At 39.7% G+C, this 21,325-nt stretch overlaps 1 protein-coding gene across 2 annotated transcripts in view; it reads right to left on the reverse strand.

Moving 5' to 3' along the window:
* med13a (mediator complex subunit 13a) overlaps nucleotides 1–21,325 on the reverse strand; it is a 225,134-nt gene that overhangs the window by 72,669 nt on the left and 131,140 nt on the right. For both annotated transcript variants that reach the window (XM_043718104.2, XM_043718103.2), the window contains exons 10-13: nucleotides 19,082–19,780; nucleotides 5,256–5,478; nucleotides 2,963–3,053; nucleotides 255–373 (exon numbers count right to left, since the gene is read on the reverse strand). In XM_043718104.2, the coding sequence (XP_043574039.1) occupies nucleotides 255–373; nucleotides 2,963–3,053; nucleotides 5,256–5,478; nucleotides 19,082–19,780 (1,132 nt within the window). The remainder of the gene's footprint in view (nucleotides 1–254; nucleotides 374–2,962; nucleotides 3,054–5,255; nucleotides 5,479–19,081; nucleotides 19,781–21,325) is intronic.

Raw genomic sequence — 21,325 nt, forward strand, 5'->3', positions numbered from 1 at the left:
TCATTTAAGTACTGAGCCTTTAATTTTGCCGTATCATACTGTTCCCCTTTGATCCAGTTTGCTGCTATTTTTATATGTTGTACATTCAGGGTATCATGATCTAAAAGAGTTGGCCTGCAATGCCAACATATCCTTTTGCTTTGAAATATCTACATTTCCTCTTTCCCTCCACACCCTCTCACCTTAACCTAGTTTAAAGCCTTCTAACAAAAAGTCATGAAAATAAACATTTCAAACTGGGCAAAATAACTTACCCCAAGTTCATCATCATCATCAAACAGATTGTCAAGATCTTTATACGAGACAACCAGATCAACCTCATTCATGAGGCTTGTGGATGCAGTCCGACTGTGTGTGGGCGATCTTTGTCCATCTGCAATTTAAAAAGAGAGAATCTATTAAAACATAAATGTTTAATATTTTAGATTGCTTTAAACTTTGCTGGTTGTGGTAAGTGCCAAATACAGTAAATTACCAAAAAATGTCTTGCATTTGTGAAAAATGAACTAATTGACATAAAACTTCTAAATCACTTCACTGGATGTAAAATACCTTGAGAATCCTGGGAATGTTAGGAAACATTGTTCTAGATCCTTCAAAAACTGTTTTTAGGATGTGATTATCTACTCTACCGTTATAAATTTCAGGACTTGTATTAAAACACCTCTAGTAAAGACAAACCCAAATATTTTTGTTCATTGAAACATGTTTTGAAAGTACTGTTAAAAGTAGGAAGCTCCTCTATTTTGACATTTACTAATTCTTCAAATCTACCTTTATGTTTGTATTTTCTACAGTCTACTCCATTGTTTCAACATCTTTCCTAGAACCCCAAAATGACAATGTTGCTTTGTTAAGGGAGAGGTGATGGCCTAGTGGTATAATCATTGGAATACTAATCTAGAGACTCAGGTAATGGCATGCTAATGTCCTTCAGGAAACTGCCATCCCTTACTTGGTCTAGCCTAAGTGTGACACCAGACCATAGCAAAGTGGTTGGCTCTTAACTGACCTCCTGGCAATTAGGATGGACAATAAATACTGGCTTAGCCAGCAATGCAAACATCATATGAATGAATAATAAAAGAAAATAATGACTCAAGGTCTGAAACTATCAATGTCACCTCCTTCAAACAGTATCCAGCATATACATTTTACAAAGATGAAGGTAATTATACAGTCAAACTAAAATAAAATCAGGATAACAGCATCTTCTTTTCCAAATGGGAATGAGGTCACATTTCAAATCAAATTAAATGCACTTTTATATTGACATTTATTAAATTTAGATGTGGAAAATCATCATCTCTCCAACCCGATTCACATGATTATATTGTTAAATTATCTCCAAAATGCAGAATCATGGGGAGGGAATAGGGATCAAATTTTAACTGAACATCTGTTGAGAGATCAATGAGCAATAAATAAATGAAGTGTAAAATCAGCATTCCATCTGCTACCTGGGGAGTCCCAACTATTGCAATAGCTCTTTACCCCCAAAACTCAGTTTCTCATGAATACAAGATGGCGACTATTTTGAAAAAGAAAATTCCTTCAGTCAGAAGCAGACATCACAGGCGGCACGGTGGCTCACTCAGTGGTTAGCATTGCTGCCTCACAGCACCAGGATCCCAGGTTAGATTCCAGCCTCGGGTGACCGTCTGTGTGGAGTTTGCACATTCTCCCAGTGTCTGCGTGGGTTTCCTCCGGGTGCTCTGGTTTCCTCCCACAGTCCAAAGATGTGCAGATCAGGTGAATTGGCCATGCTAAATTGCCTATAGTGTTAGGTGCATTAGTTAGAGGGAAAGGGGTCTGGGTGGGTTACTCTTCGGCCCAGCCAGTCCACACCGACTGAAGGGCCTGTTCCCACACTGCAGGGAATCTAATCTAATCATTCACTTAAACAGCTGTTCAAATTAAAATAGAAGAACAACGTTACCATTACCATATCAAAATAAGGGGAGGGCAGATTGCAAAGATGAGGGTATAAAACGGACAATATGTAAACAAATTCCCCCTCGGCATTTTTAAATATGACAAGCCTACCCGCAACCAAACATACACAAAAAAAATTCTGATCAAGTGTTGATGAGTATGTCAGGTACCCATTCATCAGTAATTTTCTTAATTCCTAGTTCTGGAAAGACAAAACCAATATGCATACATGGTTCAAACTTCTGTGGGCGGCACGGTGGCACAGTGGTATAGTGGCGAGCACTGCTGCCTCACAGCGCCAGAGACCCGGACTCAATTCCCGCCTCAGGCGACTGACTGTGTGGAGTTTGCACATTCTGCCCGAGTCTGCGTGGGTTTCCTCCGGGTGCTCCGGTTTCCTTCCACAGTCCAAAGATGTGCAGGTCAGGTGAATTGGCCATGCTAAATTGCCCGTAGTGTTAGGTGAAGGGGTAAATGTAGGGGTATGGGTGGGTGCATATCGGTGGGTCAGTGTGGACTTGTTGGGCCGAAGGGCCTGCTTCCACACTAAGTAATCTAATCTAATCAAACACTCAACATGCTGCTGCATAATACAGAGGCAGCATTTATGAAGAAGATTGATCATTGAAGGGAAAAAGGAATTGTTTCAGACATTTTTTTAAAAAATATATAATGGGTGGCCTGCAGCATTTTTCATATTTTTGTAATATGTTAAAACAACTTCAAACAAAACACACAATACATAATACCCTTCCATATCTTTTTTTTTGGTCATCGAGATAATGATTTATTGGGCAGAGGAGAAGGCACCTATCAACTATGCTCCATTCCAGAAATCCAGGTGATAAAGAATAGAAATGGAGATAATTCACACATAATTTTCTTAGAGAAATACAATGACAAACATGCACCACTTAACCTAACCATCAGTTTGTCTGTTTTCATTTATTCAAGAATACAAAAAAAACACCAATTAATACCCATGACCAGTATACAATTAAGTATAATTAATAAATACAAATTATACCTAGTTTTGTTCCAGAATTAAATATCGACATGGCATCCTCTCCTTCCGCTGGCAACATTGAATGGGATACACCAATACTGTCATTGTCCCCCTGTAATACAGAAACCGAAATTTACATACATGCCAATGCCTACCTAATGATATTAGACTTACAGATAAGTTTGATAGGTGAAGTGCAGAAATAGGAGGCTTTTAACTAAAATTAAAATGAAAGCAAACAAATTTGATAGGTGAAGTGCAGAAATAGGAGACTTTTCTTAACTAAAATTACTTACACACATTTTATACATCCTGCAGTTCCCTTGAGAACACGACAGGTTGAGGCTGAAGGTCAAATTTCAAAAGAAACAGTGAGTGAAATGGAAGAATTAAGAGACTGATGAAGTGAGGCCAGAGAAAAAGCAAGTAATACTATGTCTCCACATTTTGAAAACAGCAACAACAACCAGTCTCCTCTTCTTGTATATCATGCCACAGCCTGCAAAAGCCCTGTCAGCACAAGTGAACTTTACAAACGGTGTTTTATTTAATTCAACCAAAATAATTTTCATTAACAAAATCTAAACTTCATAACTAATATTACTATAGACTAACAAACTATACATTTCACAAACAGTGTTTTCAATTTCATTTTTTCTTTAATGTTCTAAAATCTTTTGCTAGTTTTGCCAATACCATCAACTTATGTCAGAAGTACAAGCAGCTACTGGGCAGCACAACATGATATGGAATTATGGTCAATATATGTGTTTCCAATTCGAAATGAAATTATACATGCACTGGATTTTTGAAAACTGCTGCCAACCTAAAAGTTGCTATTCCTTCCAACATATCATCCCTGGCCTTCCTGAATCATATGGACTCTGTTCCCACAATGAATGCAACTTAAAATGTTCACCCTCATGTTAATTTCATCCCAGAATTCACCGGGGGGGGGGGGGGGGGAGGAGAGAACAGGACAACACAGGACTGCAGAAGGGTGATTATACTCGAAACATTGACTTCTCCAGGATGTTCTGGGATGTCCTGACCTGCTGCGCTTTTCCAGCAACACATTTTCAGCTCTTTTCTTCTCCAGGATGTTGCCTGGTTTGCTGTGCGCTTCCAGCCACCTGCTTGTCCAGCATCAGCAGTTTGTTTTAAAATCTATTATTATTGCTGAAGTCTACATACATCAAATACTTCAAGAAAATAATCAACTTATTACTTCCTAGGTCACCTGTAGGATTTTTAACAAACTGACCACTAAGTCTTGCCTACAAGACAAATGTTAACACTTTAAAATAGAGTGACCATATGCACTTTGAAACATCCTGAGTCCACAGAATGCCCTAAACAACTCAAGATTTTTGTTAAATGAATTTTAATTCATTGACAATCACCTTCATAAAACCAATGACACTTTTGAGAACAATGAACAAAAACAGCAACTGTTCAGACTCAGGGGCAGACAAGGAATAACCAGTCGGACCTGTCCTATGGAGGTGCAAGCATCAACCACCACTAAGTTCACAGCACAGAACAAGCAATTTTCCCAACTCTTAAGTGGTGAGGTTGTACAATGCAATAATTTAAATTCAAGGAGAAAGAAGAGGTATTAATACAAATCTATGCAATACAAATGCCATACAAATAAGTTAAAAGGCATTTCCTGTAAAGTTTCTGTATTCAAAATGGTCAATATTTACAAAGTAAATATTTCTTTCAAAACAAAATGAAACTCTGATCCAAAAAGTCTCATTGAATAAACAGGAAATATCAGTAAAAGTTACTTGCTACAGAAAGAAGATTGCGTAAGAAATAAAATCACTTCAGTTGCTTCACAATTTACAAGTAACAGAGAATGTTTTTATGATAATGACAATGCAGAAAGGATTCAAAACTTCAACATATTATAAGTAAAAGCTAAAATAGAGTGATTCACTCTCAGGAAATTTAAAAGTGTTGCCATCAAGTCCTGTTAGCATTGAGGGGGAAAACAAAATCCAGTATTTAAAAAACAATCGGCTTTAATTTTGTAGCAAGATACTCAATGTGCAATTCATCACTCCAGATGGTTTCTTTTACCGACTGACAAAACCATAACCAACATTTCACTACTATGTTCCTATGCACAGAAAACATTTGGAACTATTGAAAGGACAAAAGTTAGGTGTTATAAGTTTATGGTAGTTCAAGCATTTTGCTGTTACACATGCTCATACTTACCGAATCCTAATGGCCACACTCAAAATCAGTGCAACTAAACACTCCCTGAAATAATGCATTGAAAAACATCGCAATGAAAGTTCACCTTTTGTGAATGTTTCTTTCCAGGATCTCTCTCGTTGCCTTGCTTGTCCTTCTTATCAGGCAGGCTGAATTCTTCATCGCCATCATCAAATGCATATGGATCAATTTCTGACTTGGAGTCTGCCTCTGTACGAATGCTCTTGTAGTACTGGTTTCGACTCAGGATGTATCCCTGTACCCGCTCTTCAGAGATCTTCAATGGCTTATTTGAGTGTACCACCAAACTTAAAAGGAAGAAGATTATTCAACTCAATAAGTAATACTTAAGGACTGAAAGTTGCTTTGCCTTATTTAAACACAAAAAGGTAATGAAATTCGAGTCCAACTTTGTTCCAACTAACCTTGTTATCCTGAATATATTACTGTGAACTAATGAGGTTTGTAACAGTTCCTCATAAATCTAATTGCAAATGCTGCAAAATTACATTCATTTGTTTTATCTAAAAGCAAGTGAGAATAAATATTTTGTTCATACTATCACTTTAAAACTAACCGAAAATGAACAAAATGAAAAATATCAAGTTCTGTTCTTTGCAATAGCATGGTTAAAATCAACTTATTTTAGAAAATGAATTGCCTGCAGTGCCAAAAACCAGCTGAAATTTAAGACAACTGCGTTATCTCCACAAGAACATTTTGAAAGGTATGTGAGCTTGAATTTATTTACTCAGAGCATGCAGTAAAGTGACTATGCATTGATGAAAAACAATTACAGAATTGCAGAAGCTCCTGTGTCAGATGTTTGTTGCAATGGAAAATTCCCATTAAATGAACAACTCTAACAGTACTGAACTGCACAAGTAGAGTGCAACAGAGCAGCAACAATGCCCCTTTAAAGTAAATGGAAACCATACCCATATAGAGCAGACAGATCGCATTGCTGCTTTAACTCTTGACGACACACGAGTGTAGAAAGTAACAGCTGGTACTGCCACTGAACATTTAGCAAACACAGCAGAATTTTGATAAATGCACAAATACGTCTGCTAAAACAGACTGGCTGGATCAGGGTTTCTACATTAACAAGGGTAAACTACAGTATCAAGAAAGAATAAAGCTGTTATCTAATACCAGGCATGTAGATGTTTATCATTAGTTTTTCTTCCCTACTGCACGAAGATGGGCGAGATCAAAAAACTTGACATATCAAGTGATACGTCACACTGAACTAGCCTGGTGAATATTGCACAATTTTTAAATTTTCCAGGATGAGTCTAACAGTGAAAAGACTGCAAGGATTGACTTCTTCTACTTACCCTGAAGAGGTTCTTATCCCTGAACTGCTGCAGCGTTTGAATTTATGGTATTCCCAAGTGGGGAGGGAATTCAAAATTATTGACCAAATGATAATGAAGGATCAGCAATGTGCCCATATCAGACTGCCATGCAGTTACGCAGAAGCATGAAGGTTATGATGTGCCCATAATACTGCTGTCTTTCTCAGCAATGAGTGTCACAAGAAAACAGCAACTAGAATAAACATTGTGCTGCCAAAGTGTGCCACTGTGAAGGAGAAATGAATATAGCCAAATAGGAGGTTATATTAATGCCACATATATTTGACTGACAGCTCCAATAGGTAAGTGATGAGCATTCATCACATTCCTGGTGCGAGTCTTGTAGATAGTGAAGAGGCTTTGAGGTAACAGGTGAACCATTAGTTGTAAAGTACCTCTTCTGCTTTGCAGGCATGACATTGACGTTCCAGGCCTGGTTGAGCTTCTGGATCATGAGAACCTTGATGAGGTTGTTGTTTATGTCTTTAAAGGATACAAGAAATGGTTAGGCTCTCTTTTGTTCAACAATCATTACCAAATACGTATAAGGTGCATGTTGCCTGCCATTTATCAGTCCAAGCTTTAGTATAATCCAGATTCTGCTGTATCCTGGCTTTAGCTGCTTCATAATTGGAGATAGTGTGAAAGTGAAGACTGGGGTTATCACCAAATAACTCCACTTCCAGTTTTAAGGTGGAAGAAAGGCCACTGATCCCCACAACATGTCTGCAGAGGTGCATATGTTGTTGGAGATTTAACCTCCTACTTCAAAGCCCTGCCAAGGTTAGTCAGGCAATTTCATGATATAAAGCAAAGACAAATTATAAAAGCATAAGCGTGTAGCTTTCCCAATTTAGAATCAGATACAACTAGACGCAATTACAGATTGGAAATCCTTCATCGAAAAACCTTGGAACCAACTGTTATCAGATGAAGGATATTTTTGGTTTTTGGATACTTTATCCTTTAAGATCGCTTATTAATCATCTCATAAACAAAAGTAAAATATTCACTTATTAGCTCATCGTACCCTAAACTGTTTGGGCATGGGTTTACATTATCAAAAACCTTGTGGCGTCTGTAAACCTTTTTCACATTATGTCTGCACTTACAATTCTCTATCGGCATTTGTTACTGCCTCAGAGGAAAACACTTTGCTTGGCCGGAATGCACACAATGGAGTCGAAAGCATATGGAGATTGAAACTTTGGGGGGAAAAAAATGCTTCAAGCAAAGCAACCTCCTCCCACCCCGCCTCCACCTCCGCCCCAAGGACCCAAACTCTTTGTCTACAATTCCATTCAGATACACTTTCCAAAAGACTTTTAGGTCTTTTCAGTTTGGGGACATGCAGATAAAGGGTTTGCACGTTATGATCACCCAATGTGGCAGGAATTATAACAGTGTATGAAGACGGTCTCCAGTCAGATCTCCCTCTGAGCAAACCAGAGGATGGAAACACAGGAGAAGGAGTAATGAAACAATGTCAAGAGACTTGACATTTCCTGACATGGTGGAAGATGAAAAGGACGTCAAAATTTAAACAGCTAGCTAATCACTACAGCTCATCACTGTGTTCTCCAACAATAAATTCAGAATTACCTTAAGATAGTGGTTATTCAGGCAAAGTTTGGCAGAGAGAAATTTAAAGCAAAAATTGAAGATAATTACTTCCCCAAAAGCTAACTGCCTTTGCAATTGTTCCCTGCATGCAACTCACACATTAGTGGGTCGCCTGAAGCTATCACACAGGCAACTCCATGCAAAACACATTTAAAGGGGTTATGCACTGAAATAAATCATCCACAAACTTCAAAAATAAAACTGGTGAGGATACACTGGTAGCTAGCATTTTCTAAATAACAGCTATTTAAAATCATTTTAGAAAAGAGCAATTTTTAACTTAAGGGTTTACTTAAAAGCCAAAGCATTTCTGGAAGAATTATGGCCTGAAATTTAGTTTCCAGAAGATACAGTAATGCCAATTAGTTGTGTTTGTTTATCCTACCAGTGGTTAGCCAACATGGGTGTGACAGCGCACAGGCTCCAGTCTGCCAGGAGCCTGTGGCCTCTTCACTCACAGGTATCAATGGATAGTTCTAAAGGCAAACAAACGTTGTCACATCTCAATAATTAAAGGGTTTTGTCAACTTAGTAAATTTAAGGAGTGCCCTATAATTCAACTGAAATCTAGAAAATGCTTAAAACAGGAGAAGGTATTTTTGGCAATCGATAAAAAGAATTAGATTGGTTCAGCAAAGCGATACAATGCACTTGGTTGTGCCAGCTATTTAGGCCATTGAACAAACACTGTTCCTCTATATCAGAGGTCCCTGACATTAACCACCTCAAAAGGAATGACTACGTAATAGGATCACATATACCAGAGGCAGAAAAAAATAGACACAGGGAAGAAAATCAATCGAGTTAAAGAATTTCTTCCACTCCGCTTAATTGGGTTTAGCGACCACTGCGATGTGGTTTAAGGGCACAGTCAACAACAAGGTGCATTTGACACTGAACTGAACAGAATAATAGAAGGGGGCAATATGGGATTCCAATAGATCTTCACAACTTTAACTCAAACATAGGCTCTCATAGAAATTAATTTAAAAGTTGATTACATGATGTAGAACTGTAGAATTCCTAGCATATTATGACCCAGACCCAGCACACCCACTCTCTCTCTGTAGCCACACATTTACCATTGCTAATCCATATAGCCTATACATCCCTAAGATACTACAGACAATTTAACACAGCCAATCACCTAACCTGCACAACTTTGGACTGTGCAAGGAAACTGAACACCCGGTGGAAAACCATGCAGACACAGGCAGAACATGCAAACTCGACAGTCACTCGAAACTGGAACGATCCTGCCACCCAGAGTACAAGTGAAATAATAATAAATGGAGCAAAGTTAAATGAAGACACATTGTACTAGCATTTGGGGCGTTTAACTGTTTATATAGGGCTAGAGGAAGAAAAGGAGCATGCTTGGATTTTTAATAAAAACTTCATTTATGGAACAAACTTGCAGTTTGCAGGTCTTTGTTCGATAAATATTTATTCAGAACAGATAGCAACCTTAATGGACACAGCAATTCACCATAATCCTAGACACTCCCAAATTATTTAGAATCCCTACATAGTGTGGAAACAAGCTCTTTGGCCCATCAACCCTTCTAAGAGCAACCCACCTAGACCCACTCCCCTACCCTATAATCCTATATTTACCCCTGACTAATACACCTATCCTACACATCTCTGAACACTATGGGCAATTTAGCTTGGCCAATTCACCTAACGTGCACATTTTTGGATTGTGGGAGGAAATCAGAGCACCCAGAGGAAACCCACTTAGACACGAGGAGAATGTGCAAACTCCACACAGTCAACTGAGGTTGGAATTGAACCCACATCCCTGGCGCTGTGAGGCAGCAGTGGCACCCACGATGGGGGTGGTTAGTACTGCTGCCTCACAGAGCCAGGGACCCATGTTCAATTCTAGCATCGGGCTGTAGGGAATCTAATCTAACCTAATTATTCAATTATAACCAACAATGCAATTTGGTCCCTTCGTCAAGTAGGGAGCCATTTATAACTTACCCCTCTGCCTCTGGGAGTCACTAAGCCTGCCTGTGAGACTTACCTGGACTAAAGCAAAAGTAATAAGCAGTCATGTTTATTTCTAAAGGGACAGAAAGGTGCATGAAACTCATTTTGAATCGCACTTCACTGGGAATACTGTTGTGTACAGTTCTGATCACTATAGCATAAAAGGTTGGAAAGGATGCTAAAAGTAATGCACATAAATTATTCCAGCACTACTAAATTATACCCAACAAGGGTGAACAGCCTTGGGCTCTTTACTCTAGAAAAGAGAAATATGAGGGGTATTCCAACTGAATGAGGCCAACTTGTATTCAAAAAATTGAAAGACCTAAGGATGCTGGAAATCAAAAACAAAAACAGAAATTACTGTAAAAACTCAGCAGGCACCTTATCTGGAGAGAAATCAGAGTTAACATTTCAGGGCCAGTGACCCTTACTCACAATTTGTAGTCATGTTATGCCCTGAACATACCAAAAGTATTTCACAGGAGCCTTAATAAAACAACTTGCAGAGTGAGCCATCTCATGAGATATTGTGCCTAGATGGAAGCAGATTTTAGAGAATGTCTCAAAAGAGGAAAAAGACAGTAGCATGCCATTAATGTACTTGCACTAATAACGCACAGTCATGGACTAATGATGTGGAGACACGTGATGGGTCACAATTTCAGCATGTGAGAGTTCCCAGCTGCCAGACTGGTCCAAAGCAAACATCTGCAACAAGTGTTTGGAGTTCCAGCAATTTCAACTGAAATGTTTTGCCGGAGACCAAACTACAGACACTGACACATCTGGAGGCAGAAAGGTTACATGAATTGTTTACACCTGATGACAGGTGGCAATTCTTAGGGTTGGATTGTCACAGCAAAGAATCCCTACAGTATGGAAGCAGGCCATTTGGCCCATAAAGTCCACAAACCCTCCAAAGAGCATCTCACCAATACCCATCCCCTCGCCTATAACCCTGTATTTCTCACAGCTAATGCACCTTGCCAACTCATCCCTGGAGACTATGGCCAATCCACCTAACCTGCGCATCTCTGGGCAGTGGGCGGAAACTCACTGCAAACTCCACACAGTTGCCCGAAGATAGATCAAACACAGGTCTATGTTAGCACTATGAGGCAGTAGTTCTAACCACTGAGCCACCATGCCACCCTGTATGCTTGAGTGTTAAACAGGCAGCATGCTTTACAAGAACGGGTATTTACGCAATGTGACAGGATTGAATCAGTGATCACAAAATGAAGATTCCGCTATGTCGCAGTGACAAAAATATGATAACAGAGTGTTTTGAGAAGATTTGTTGCTCAGGTTGAGGTTCTGGATGTAGGTTTGCTCGCTGAGCTGGAAGGTTCATTTTCAGATGTTTCATCACCATACTAGGTAACATCTTCAGTGAGCCTCCAGATGAAGCACTGTTAATGATTCCTGCTTTCTACTTATATGTTTGGGTTTCTTTGGGTTGGTGATGTCATTTCCTGTTCTTTTTCTCAGGGAGTAGTAAATCGGGTCCAGGTCAACATGTTTGTTGATAGAGTTCCAATTGGAATGTCATGTTTCTAGGAATTCTCATGCGTGTCTCTGTTTGGCTTGTCCTAAGATGCATGTAAGGACTCTAATGAGAGAGGGTAATGTTGTTTTGTGACTAGTTGATGTTCATGTATCCTGGTGGCTAGTTTTCTGCCTGTTTGTCCAATGTAGTGTTTATTACAGTTTTTGCACGGTATTTTGTAAATGACATTAGTTTTGTTTGCTGTCTGCGTAGGGTCTTTCAAGTTCATTCGTTGCTGTTTTAATGTGTTAGGTTTGTGGGCTACCATGATGCCAAGGGATCTGAGTAGTCTGGCAGTCATTTCCAAGATGTCTTTGATGTAAGGGACAGTGACTAAGGTTTCTGAACGTGTTTTGTCTGCTTGTTTGGGCTTGTTGCTGAGAAATTGGCAGACTGTGTTCACTGGGTACCTGTTCTTTTTGAACACACTGTATAGGTGATTTTCTTCTGCTCTGCATAGCTCCACTGTACTACAGTGAGTGGTGGCTCGTTGGAGTAATGTTCTGACGCAACTTAGTTTGTGGATGTTGGGGTGATTGCTTCTGTAGTTCAATATTTAGTCCGTATGTGTCGTTCTCCAGTAGATGCTGGTTTGAACCTCCCCATTGGCTTTTCACTCTACTGTGACATCTAGGAATGGCATTTTGTTGTTGTTTTCCTCCTCTTTATTGAATTTTATGCCAATTAGAATATTACTGATGGTATTGAAGGTTTCCTCTAATTTGTTTCATTTAGTGATGACAAAGGTGTCATCCACGTAGTGGACCCAAAGTTTCGGTTGGATGGTTTGCAGAGCTGGTTGTTAGAGTCTCTGCATTACTGTCTCTGCTAAGAAACCGGATATCGGAGATCCCATGTTGTTGAAGGTGAAGTGGGTGGTAAGGCATAGGTCCACTAGCTTGACGATACTGTCCTTGCTCATGAAGTTGGTGGTGCTTGATGTGTGTCTTTGGGTCTTCTAATAGTATAGTCAGTGTTTCCTTGGCCAGGTTGATGTTGATTGATGTGAACAAGGCTGTTACATCAAAGGAGATCATTATTTAATCCTCTTCTATCTTAGTGTCTTTGAGGGTCTTCAGGAATGCTTGGATGGAGTGAATGGAGTGGCACGAGTATTCTACTAAAAGTTCTAAAAAGGCTCCTAGTTTGTGAAGACCGACTTGCAAAAAATGAAACCAGATGAATCCAACACACCATGCTCCTATGGATTACTCAAAATTTACAAACCAGGAGCCCCCCCTCAGACCCATAGTCTCGCGACCTGGAAAAAGAACTTTCAGATTGGCCAAGGAGCTACACCAAAGACTAACACACGTGGTAGAAGACTCTCAGCTCCCCATCCACTCCACCCAAGAATTCCTGAAGACCAAAGACAAAAAGATAGAAGAGGGTGAAATAATGGTCTCCTTTGATGGAACGAAGATTGGCAGAGCTGAGTAAAGAGGACTGTCAGAGGATGCAGCAGAATATAGATAGGCTTGAGACTTGGGCAGAAAAATGCCAGATTGAGCTTAATCCAGATAAATGCAAAGTGATGCATTTTCAAACATCTAAAGCAGGAGGAAAGTATATAGTAAATAGAAGAAACTTAGAGCATCAATACAGAAAAAGATCTAGGCGTACAGGTCCACAATTCCCTGAAACTGGTAACACAGGTGGATACGGTAGTCAAGATGGCAATGTGGCATGCCTGTCTTAAATCAGTCACAGGGGTATAGGGCATTAAAATTGACAAATCATGTTGCAGCCGTACAGAACTTTAGTTAAGACATATTTGGAATACTTTGTATAGTTCAGGTCACCACACAACAAGGAGGATGTGCAGGCTTTGGAGTAAGGACAAACTCTGTTTACCAGGGTGTTGTCCGGTTTGCAGGGTATTTGCTACGAGGAGAGACTAGACACATCTCACTGGTTTTCACTTGAGCAAAGGATATGGGGCAATCTGATAGAAGTTTACAAAATTATGACAGGTGTGAATAGAACAGGTAGAGTATTTTTTCAAGAGTAGAAACCTCAATTGCCATTGGCTTAAGGTAAAAGGGAGTAATAGTTTAAAGGAGGAGATGTCAGGTCCAAGTTTTTTTAAATGAGAGAGAAGCTGGTAAATGGAATGCACTGCTAGAGAAGGTGATGAATACAATAGCAAGAGGCACCTTGAATAGGCAGGGACTTGAAGAATGTGGACTGCATAGGTGCAGAAGGCTTTTAGTTTAGAAAAGCAGTGGTCTTAGTAGTCTGAACAGCCTGTTCCTCTACTACACTGTTCCTTGCATATTGGCTTTAAGGTTTGGTACAGCAAGTATAATTAACCTCTTTCTTGATTAGTTGGTCTCCTAACTTGCAAGGTCAGCTATGCACAGTGAGTCTTTATTATTTCTACTGTTTAGGTCAATATCATGTAATCCATCCAGCTTTATTCTTCAATTTTTTTCCTGTAGCATCTTGATACAACAGAGTGACTTATTAGGCCACTTGGCGGGTATTTAATATTTAATTTCTTGCTGTGGGTTTGGGGTTAAATGTGCAGTACTTTAGGTCGTTCTGTTCGCCGAGCTGGGAATTTGTGTTGCAGACGTTTCGTCCCCTGTCTAGGTGACATCCTCAGTGCTTGGGAGCCTCCTGTGAAGCGCTGTGATCTTTCCTCCAGCATTTGTAGTGGTTTGAATCTGCCGCTTCCGGTTGTCCGTTCCAGCTGTCCGCTGCAGTGGTCGGTATATTGGGTCCAGGTCGATGTGCTTATTGATTGAATCTGTAGATGAGTGCCATGCCTCTAGGAATTCCCTGGCTGTTCTCTGTTTGGCTTGTCCTATAATAGTAGTGTTGTCCCAGTCGAATTCATGTTGCTTGTCATCTGCGTGTGGCGACTAAGGATAGCTGGTCGTGGCGTTTCGTGGCTAGTTGGTGTTCATGGATGCAGATCGTTAGCTGTCTTCCTGTTTGTCCCATGTAGTGTTTTGTGCAGTCCTTGCATGGGATTTTGTACACTACATTGGTTTTGCCCATGCTGGGTATTGGGTCCTTTGTTCTGGTGAGTTATTGTCTGAGAGTGGCTGTTGGTTTGTGTGCTGTTATGAGTCCTAGTGGTAGCAGTAGTCTGGCTGTCACGTTACCATACATCAAGAGCATTTCCGAACTGACAGCCAGACTATTGCAACCACTAGGACTCATAACGTTAAGTGCATTCAGGTAAGTTTCCTCAAGCAATATATTGAGCATCTTATTCGGGAAGGACAAAACTCGACCGATTCTTGGGAAATAGTACAGGACCAGGGACTGAGGTGACAATGAGGGAGCATTTTGAGACGTGACTATAGTCCTATTAATTTTAAAATAGTTATGGAGAAGGACAAAACGTGTCCACAGGCTCAAGATCTAAATTGAGACAAGGCAAATTTTGATGGAATTAGACAGGAGCTCGCAGGGATTGATTGGAGTAGATTGTTTGCAGGCAAAGGGACCTCTGGCAAGTGGGAGGCCTTTAAAAATCAGACAGCTACAGGTCAAGGTCTATATTTTCCTGTGAGGATGAAGAGCAAGGTTGGCAGGAATAGGGAACCCTGGATAACAAGAGATATTGAGGCTGTGACCAGAAAAAAGAAGACTTGGCTTAGGTACAGGCAGCTGGGACCAAGGGAATCCCTGGAGGTATACAGGGAATACAGGAGTTTACTGAAGGAGGAAATCAGCAGGGTGAAAAGGAGGCACGATATAGCCATGGCTGAGAGGATTAGGACAAGTCCAGAGAGATACTTTAAAAGGAAAAAGAATAACTAGAGAGAGAATATGGCCTCTCAAGGTTCAAAGTGGGCATGCATGTGTAGAACTACAGGAGATGGGCGAGGTTCTCAATGATTATTTCTCCTGTGTTCACCATGGAGAAAGACATGAAGAACCTCCAACATGACCTCCCTACTCTTATAATCTATGCCATGACTGACAAAAGCAAATAAAGTCATTGAGTCTTACAGCACGGAGACAGGCCCTTTGGCCCAAACTGTCCATTCCATGCTCACCCATTTCCCTGCTCTTGACCCATATCCTTCTAATCCTTTACTATCCATGTATTTATCCAAATGTCTTTTAAATGTTGTTAATGTACCCACCTCAACTATTTCAGCTGGCAACACATTCCACATGTGTACTACCCTCTGGGTAAAAAATGTTGCACCTTAGGTTCCCTTTAATCCTTTCCTCTCTAATCTTAAACTGACACCCCCTCTACTCCTTGATTCCCCAACCCTGTGGAAAAGACACAGTGCATTCACCCTATCAATGTCTCTAGCGAGCTTATACACCTCTATAAGGTCCCACTCAGTCTCCCAAGCTCTAAAGAAAAAGGTTCTATCTTATCCAACCTCTCCCTATAACTCAGACCATTGAGTTAGACAACATCCTTGTAAATTTCTTCTGCACTCTTTCCAGTTTAGTAACATCTTTCCTAGAACAAGGTGACCAAAACTGAGCACAATACTCCAAGTGTGGCCTCATCAACGTCCTGCGTAACTGCTCAACTTCTATGCAGAGAGAAACAGAGTTAACATTTCAAGTCCTGTGACCCTTCTTCATCCTTGTGCTTCTTCTCTGGTGGTGCAAATCTGGAACTCACTGCCTGAGCGGGTAATAAAGGCAGAAACCCTCATAACATTTAACAAGTATTTAGAAGTATTTTTCTTGAAAAGGAAATAAAAGCAATAGGACACATGCTGGAAAATGGGATTCGAACAGCGAGATGCTCATTTTTGACCGGTGCAAACTCAATGGGCCAAAGGGCCTTGCATGGTGGAGACGTCTAATGACTTTACACCTTTTTTTAATTTGGCAATCAAAACTGCACAGCATGTTGTGTGATCTAACCTACATTCAACAGAGGTTTGGCACGACATTCCTATTTTTCCGTCCTATCCATCTCGAAATAAAGCTTAGCAAAGATACAGCTTTAAGTGCTTGATGTATTCACACCCTACCCCACCAAACTTTGCACTCAAAGTAACAAGTGGCACCCTACCTGTCATTCCAAAATGTACTACCTCAATTACCTGTGCTGGACTTCATTTATCAATTTTTATTTCTGATTCTGCAAGTTTATTAATGCCAACCTGTTGTATGCTGCAGTCATCCCAATAATGATTTTTGCAACAATTCCTGCCCGCTCCTCCCTCCAAAATAAAACACAATTTGGTTTCATTGGCAAATTTAGACATTATTCCTGGAAAAGATTAGAGCTAATACAGGCAGAGAGTTATTTACTTTTTGTCATTTAGTTCTAGAACAGGAGTTTCCAAGCAACCATAAATTAGGTCCAGGTGGAGTTTCACAACAGTTAAACTTGAATGAAAACAATTTTTGAGAAAAAGACAGAAGATAATAAGAGACTTCTAAACCACCATTTTTATTTTAATTCCCCCAATTCACTTCAAAGTAAACCGAAAGAAAGGACCTGTCCATTCATCTGTGCATCACAAATTCCTAGTCACAGAAATCACAAGAAGCACAATGACATAGTGCCATATTTCTGTAATGTAGGTATTCTGTACATTTCAATATTTCCCCAGAATCTTCAAATTAACTAATGACAAGGACTCAGCCCCATTATAAAATACATTAACTAGTCTTGTTGAGGATTGAGAAAAATATAAATAACCAATTTAAGACCATCAGTTGGGCTTGCGATGTGGCTCACTTATGTTTGTTAAATGTTAAGTGTATTCACACACAGGACCCTGTCCTTTACAAATCTGAAAAACATGCCCATACATTATGCCTTTTCAGCTAAGCAAAACTCTGGTGGACTCCCTTATCAGAGTCAATTTGCCTTTGGTTTAAATTTAAATGAAAAGGTAAAGTCAACACAGTTCTAGCAGAACACTGGGTTGCATTCTCATTAGAGAAAGACACATAACTGGTTATGGTTTAACCTGAAGGTCACCATTCCTCAAGTGTGGGGACAGGTTGAGAAAGAGTGTCCTTCATAGTAACCACAAACAAAAAGGTTGGCAATTAATTGCTCCTGGTGCATTCTCCAAGGAAATGCATCTACCAGAATTCATTTGCCAACCAATCAGCAACGTCTCACACAATATAAACTGTTTTTCTCAAGATTTGGTATCCTTGCCCTTCTGTGCTAATGAGTGCAAAATGAAAAATTTCAAAAGTACACTTTCCTTTTTTAACCCATCAATACCCAAATTTAAATATTTGGCTTCAATAATTCTTTCAGCATCCTTCAGACAGGAGAACCTATTGTGTAGGTCTTAAACATGGTAATTTCTTGTGGTTTAAGGGATTACATGCCTAAACAAAATCTTTTCAAAATAACCAAAGCACTGTTCATGCTCTTGCTGAATTCGTTTTTGTAAGGAATCACTTACATTTGCGCGGTGTTTTTGACAGTTCAGCTACATAACTCAGTGCCTCACCTTCCCAATAGCTTCACATATTACTCTGAACCATTTTCTCTTCCCCGCTTTGAAGACATTCACAGAAGCAAGCTCCCACGATATACATTTTAATATTGTGCACTCAAAATTGAATGGTATGCTTAAAATGTAGTTCCTAAATTAGATACATTTATCTCCTTCCCATATCTTTAGCTTTTCATCTCTTTTGAAGTAGTTTGCTCATTTGTTGAATGAAATGGAAGACATAAGAGATTCAGGGTAGTTCAGCTTACATATTGCATAAGGAAAAAAAAAAATCACAGCATTAGTGGCTAGGTGCATTGCTTGATGCTATTCCACAATGTTATTTTGTATATTTCGGTTGATTTGGTTTTCATATTACTGTTTAGATATTAATTTATTTGAAAAGTCAGCCATCACCCATTCCCTAATTTCATTTGGTCTGAGGAATCCTGCCAGACCATAATATGATGATAATACTGCTCAACATACTACATTTTTTACTTCCACTAATCTATTTTAGTCTCACCACATTGAATCCTGCTACAGTACCAAATGTGAGCTTTTCAACTGTTTGTACGCCCACAGCAAGACAGAAGGTCAGGCAGTTTTATTTTCACTCCACAAAGTTCCAAACTGCATTTAGTTAAAAGCTAACAGGAGTGGGCTGCTCTATTCAAATAACACTGTGTGCAGTTATTAAATCTCTAATTCTGTTCCATCAGCAATTCAATAGATCCAAAATAATTATTTTCTTGACATACAATTCAGCCATTTCTATAGACACTGAGCAATCAAGGATACTTTCATATGACATTCCTTACTAGTGAAACTGAAGTAATCCAAAAATACTATGGATACATTACAAACAATCATCAATTCATAAACCGAATCAAGAACAGTTTGTCTTTTGGCAATAAGAAATGGTATTTCATGATATAATAATTATGTTGCAAATATTTCACACCACACTTACTCTGAGACAGAAGAAAGTGCATGTTCTTGGTTGCTCACTGCAACATACTCTTCTCTGTATTTATCCAACGGCAGCTGTGGTGGCACAAAATCAGATTCCATGCAAGTGGGTAGTCGATAACATTTCCATGTAACATCAGGCCCATCATCCTCAAATTGCAACACACTGCTACTGTAGCTTGTAGGCTCCATCACTTCTGAAAAACCCAAGGTGAAAGCCTGGGTAGGAAGTGTCTCCATCCTGTCCTCAACAGTTTTGCCTGGAAGTAGTGGATCTGGTGCAGGCATCTGGCAGAATGGCTGACTTTGAGGTGTCAATGCATTTTTAAATGCATCGCCCACATCCTCATCTCTCTCACAAGGATGAGGGCTGAGGGGTGGTGGTGGCGGCGAGTTTGGTAGCTCTGGGATGTGTAACTGTGAGGACTTTGTGGAGCTTACCAGGTCATTAGGCCTTGTATTTGAATACCGTCTTCTGTTGTCCTGTTGCCTAATTCCAAGTCTGTGATTACTTGAATCTGGTTCCATTGCAACATCATCACATACTGAATTACGGTGATGAAAAGGAGTTAGTGGTCGCTTCTGTTGCTTTTCCCCTTTTTCTTGCTTGTCATTCATTTTGTGCTTGAGTGCTGTTGGCTGCTGTGGACCAGGAGTCTGAGACAGTCCTTGGACACCAGTGCCTCTTTTATTCTTATGCCTGCAAAGGTATTGGTAAAATTAGAGCAGTAAAATTCAAAATAAGGATTTTGCTTTTAAAATAAAATACTATGTACACAAGTTCACATCCAAGGCAACTCAAAATATTTGAGGTAACCCAAATGAGGTATTACTATTTGACAAACGAAACTGGAAATACCAGACTATTCAGCTCCTCAAACTTTCTCCTCCATTTAATAAGACCAAGGCTGATCTGTTTGTGTTTCAAATTCCATATTCTCCTCCAATAACCTTTGATTTCCCCTGTTTAACAAGAATCTATCCACTACCCTCGTAAAGATTTTCATTGATGCCACCTCCATCTCCTAAAGCAACGAGTTTCTAATTCTCACAACCGCCTGAAATAAATTCTCATTTCTGTCCTGAAAGGATGACCTCTAATTTTAAAACAATACTTCTTGGATCTAGACTTACCTAAAAAAGGAAACATTCTTTCCACATCCACCTTATCAAGAGCATTCAGGATCTAATAGTGTACATTCAAGCCACCCTTCACAGTTATAAACTCCAATAGGAACAAGTCCAGTCTATCCAACCTATTGTCTCAAAACAATCTAGTCATTCTAGGTATCAATCTAATAAACTTCATCTGTACTGCCTCCAGTGCATTTACATCCTTAAGGACACAAAAACTACACACCGTATTCAAAATATGGTCTCACCCATACGCTGTATAACTGAAGCATAATATCCTTATGTTCAATTCCATTAGCCATCTTAATTATATTCTGCTGGAAAAGCGCAGCAGGTCAGGCAGCATCCAGGGAACAGGAGAATCGACGTTTCGGGCATAAGCCCTTCTTCACGTCGATTCTCCTGTTCCCTGGATGCTGCCTGACCTGCTGCGCTTTTCCAGCAACACATTTCCAGCTCTGATCTCCAGCATCTGCAGACCTCACTTTCTCCTTAATTATATTCTATACCTATATACTCACCTTTTGTGGCTCATGTACTAGAATGTAAATCCCTAAGCACCTCAGACTGCCACAGTTGTTCACCATTTAAGTAATTCCCTGCTTTTTCATTTTTCCTGCCAAAGTGAACAACTTCACATTTTCCCACATTTACATGTGTCTGTAACTTCCTGTACCTTTCTCCCAACATATTTTTCTACATATATTGAGACCATGCAAATTTAGCTACCATGACTTCACTCAAAGTCACTGACATAACTTATGAAAGCAGAGACCTGAGCATGTGTTATCAAACGCTCTCAGATCAAATGGCATCAGAAACATCAGGCTGCCTAATGTTGATTCAACAAGTTACTCAAACTCAAATGTAGGAAAGCTCACTAGTTACAGGGCTACCTTGTTTTCCTCATTGCTATTCCACCAGCCTGTTGCTGAAAAACTTATCCATGCTTGGTCACCTCCAGCACAGCTATACTATCTTTTCATAACCAATTTCAACGACCTATAAATGAACTCATGCAAAATTCTGCCAATCACATACTATTTCACACCTAGTCCCATTCATTTTGGTCTTCACTGACCAACATTAATACCTAGTTCCTTTAAAAATG

Source organism: Chiloscyllium plagiosum, unplaced genomic scaffold (genome assembly GCF_037043375.1).
Source record: "Chiloscyllium plagiosum isolate Xiang-an unplaced genomic scaffold, Cpla_swu_hap1 HiC_scaffold_31, whole genome shotgun sequence".
Lineage (NCBI taxonomy): Eukaryota > Metazoa > Chordata > Chondrichthyes > Orectolobiformes > Hemiscylliidae > Chiloscyllium > Chiloscyllium plagiosum.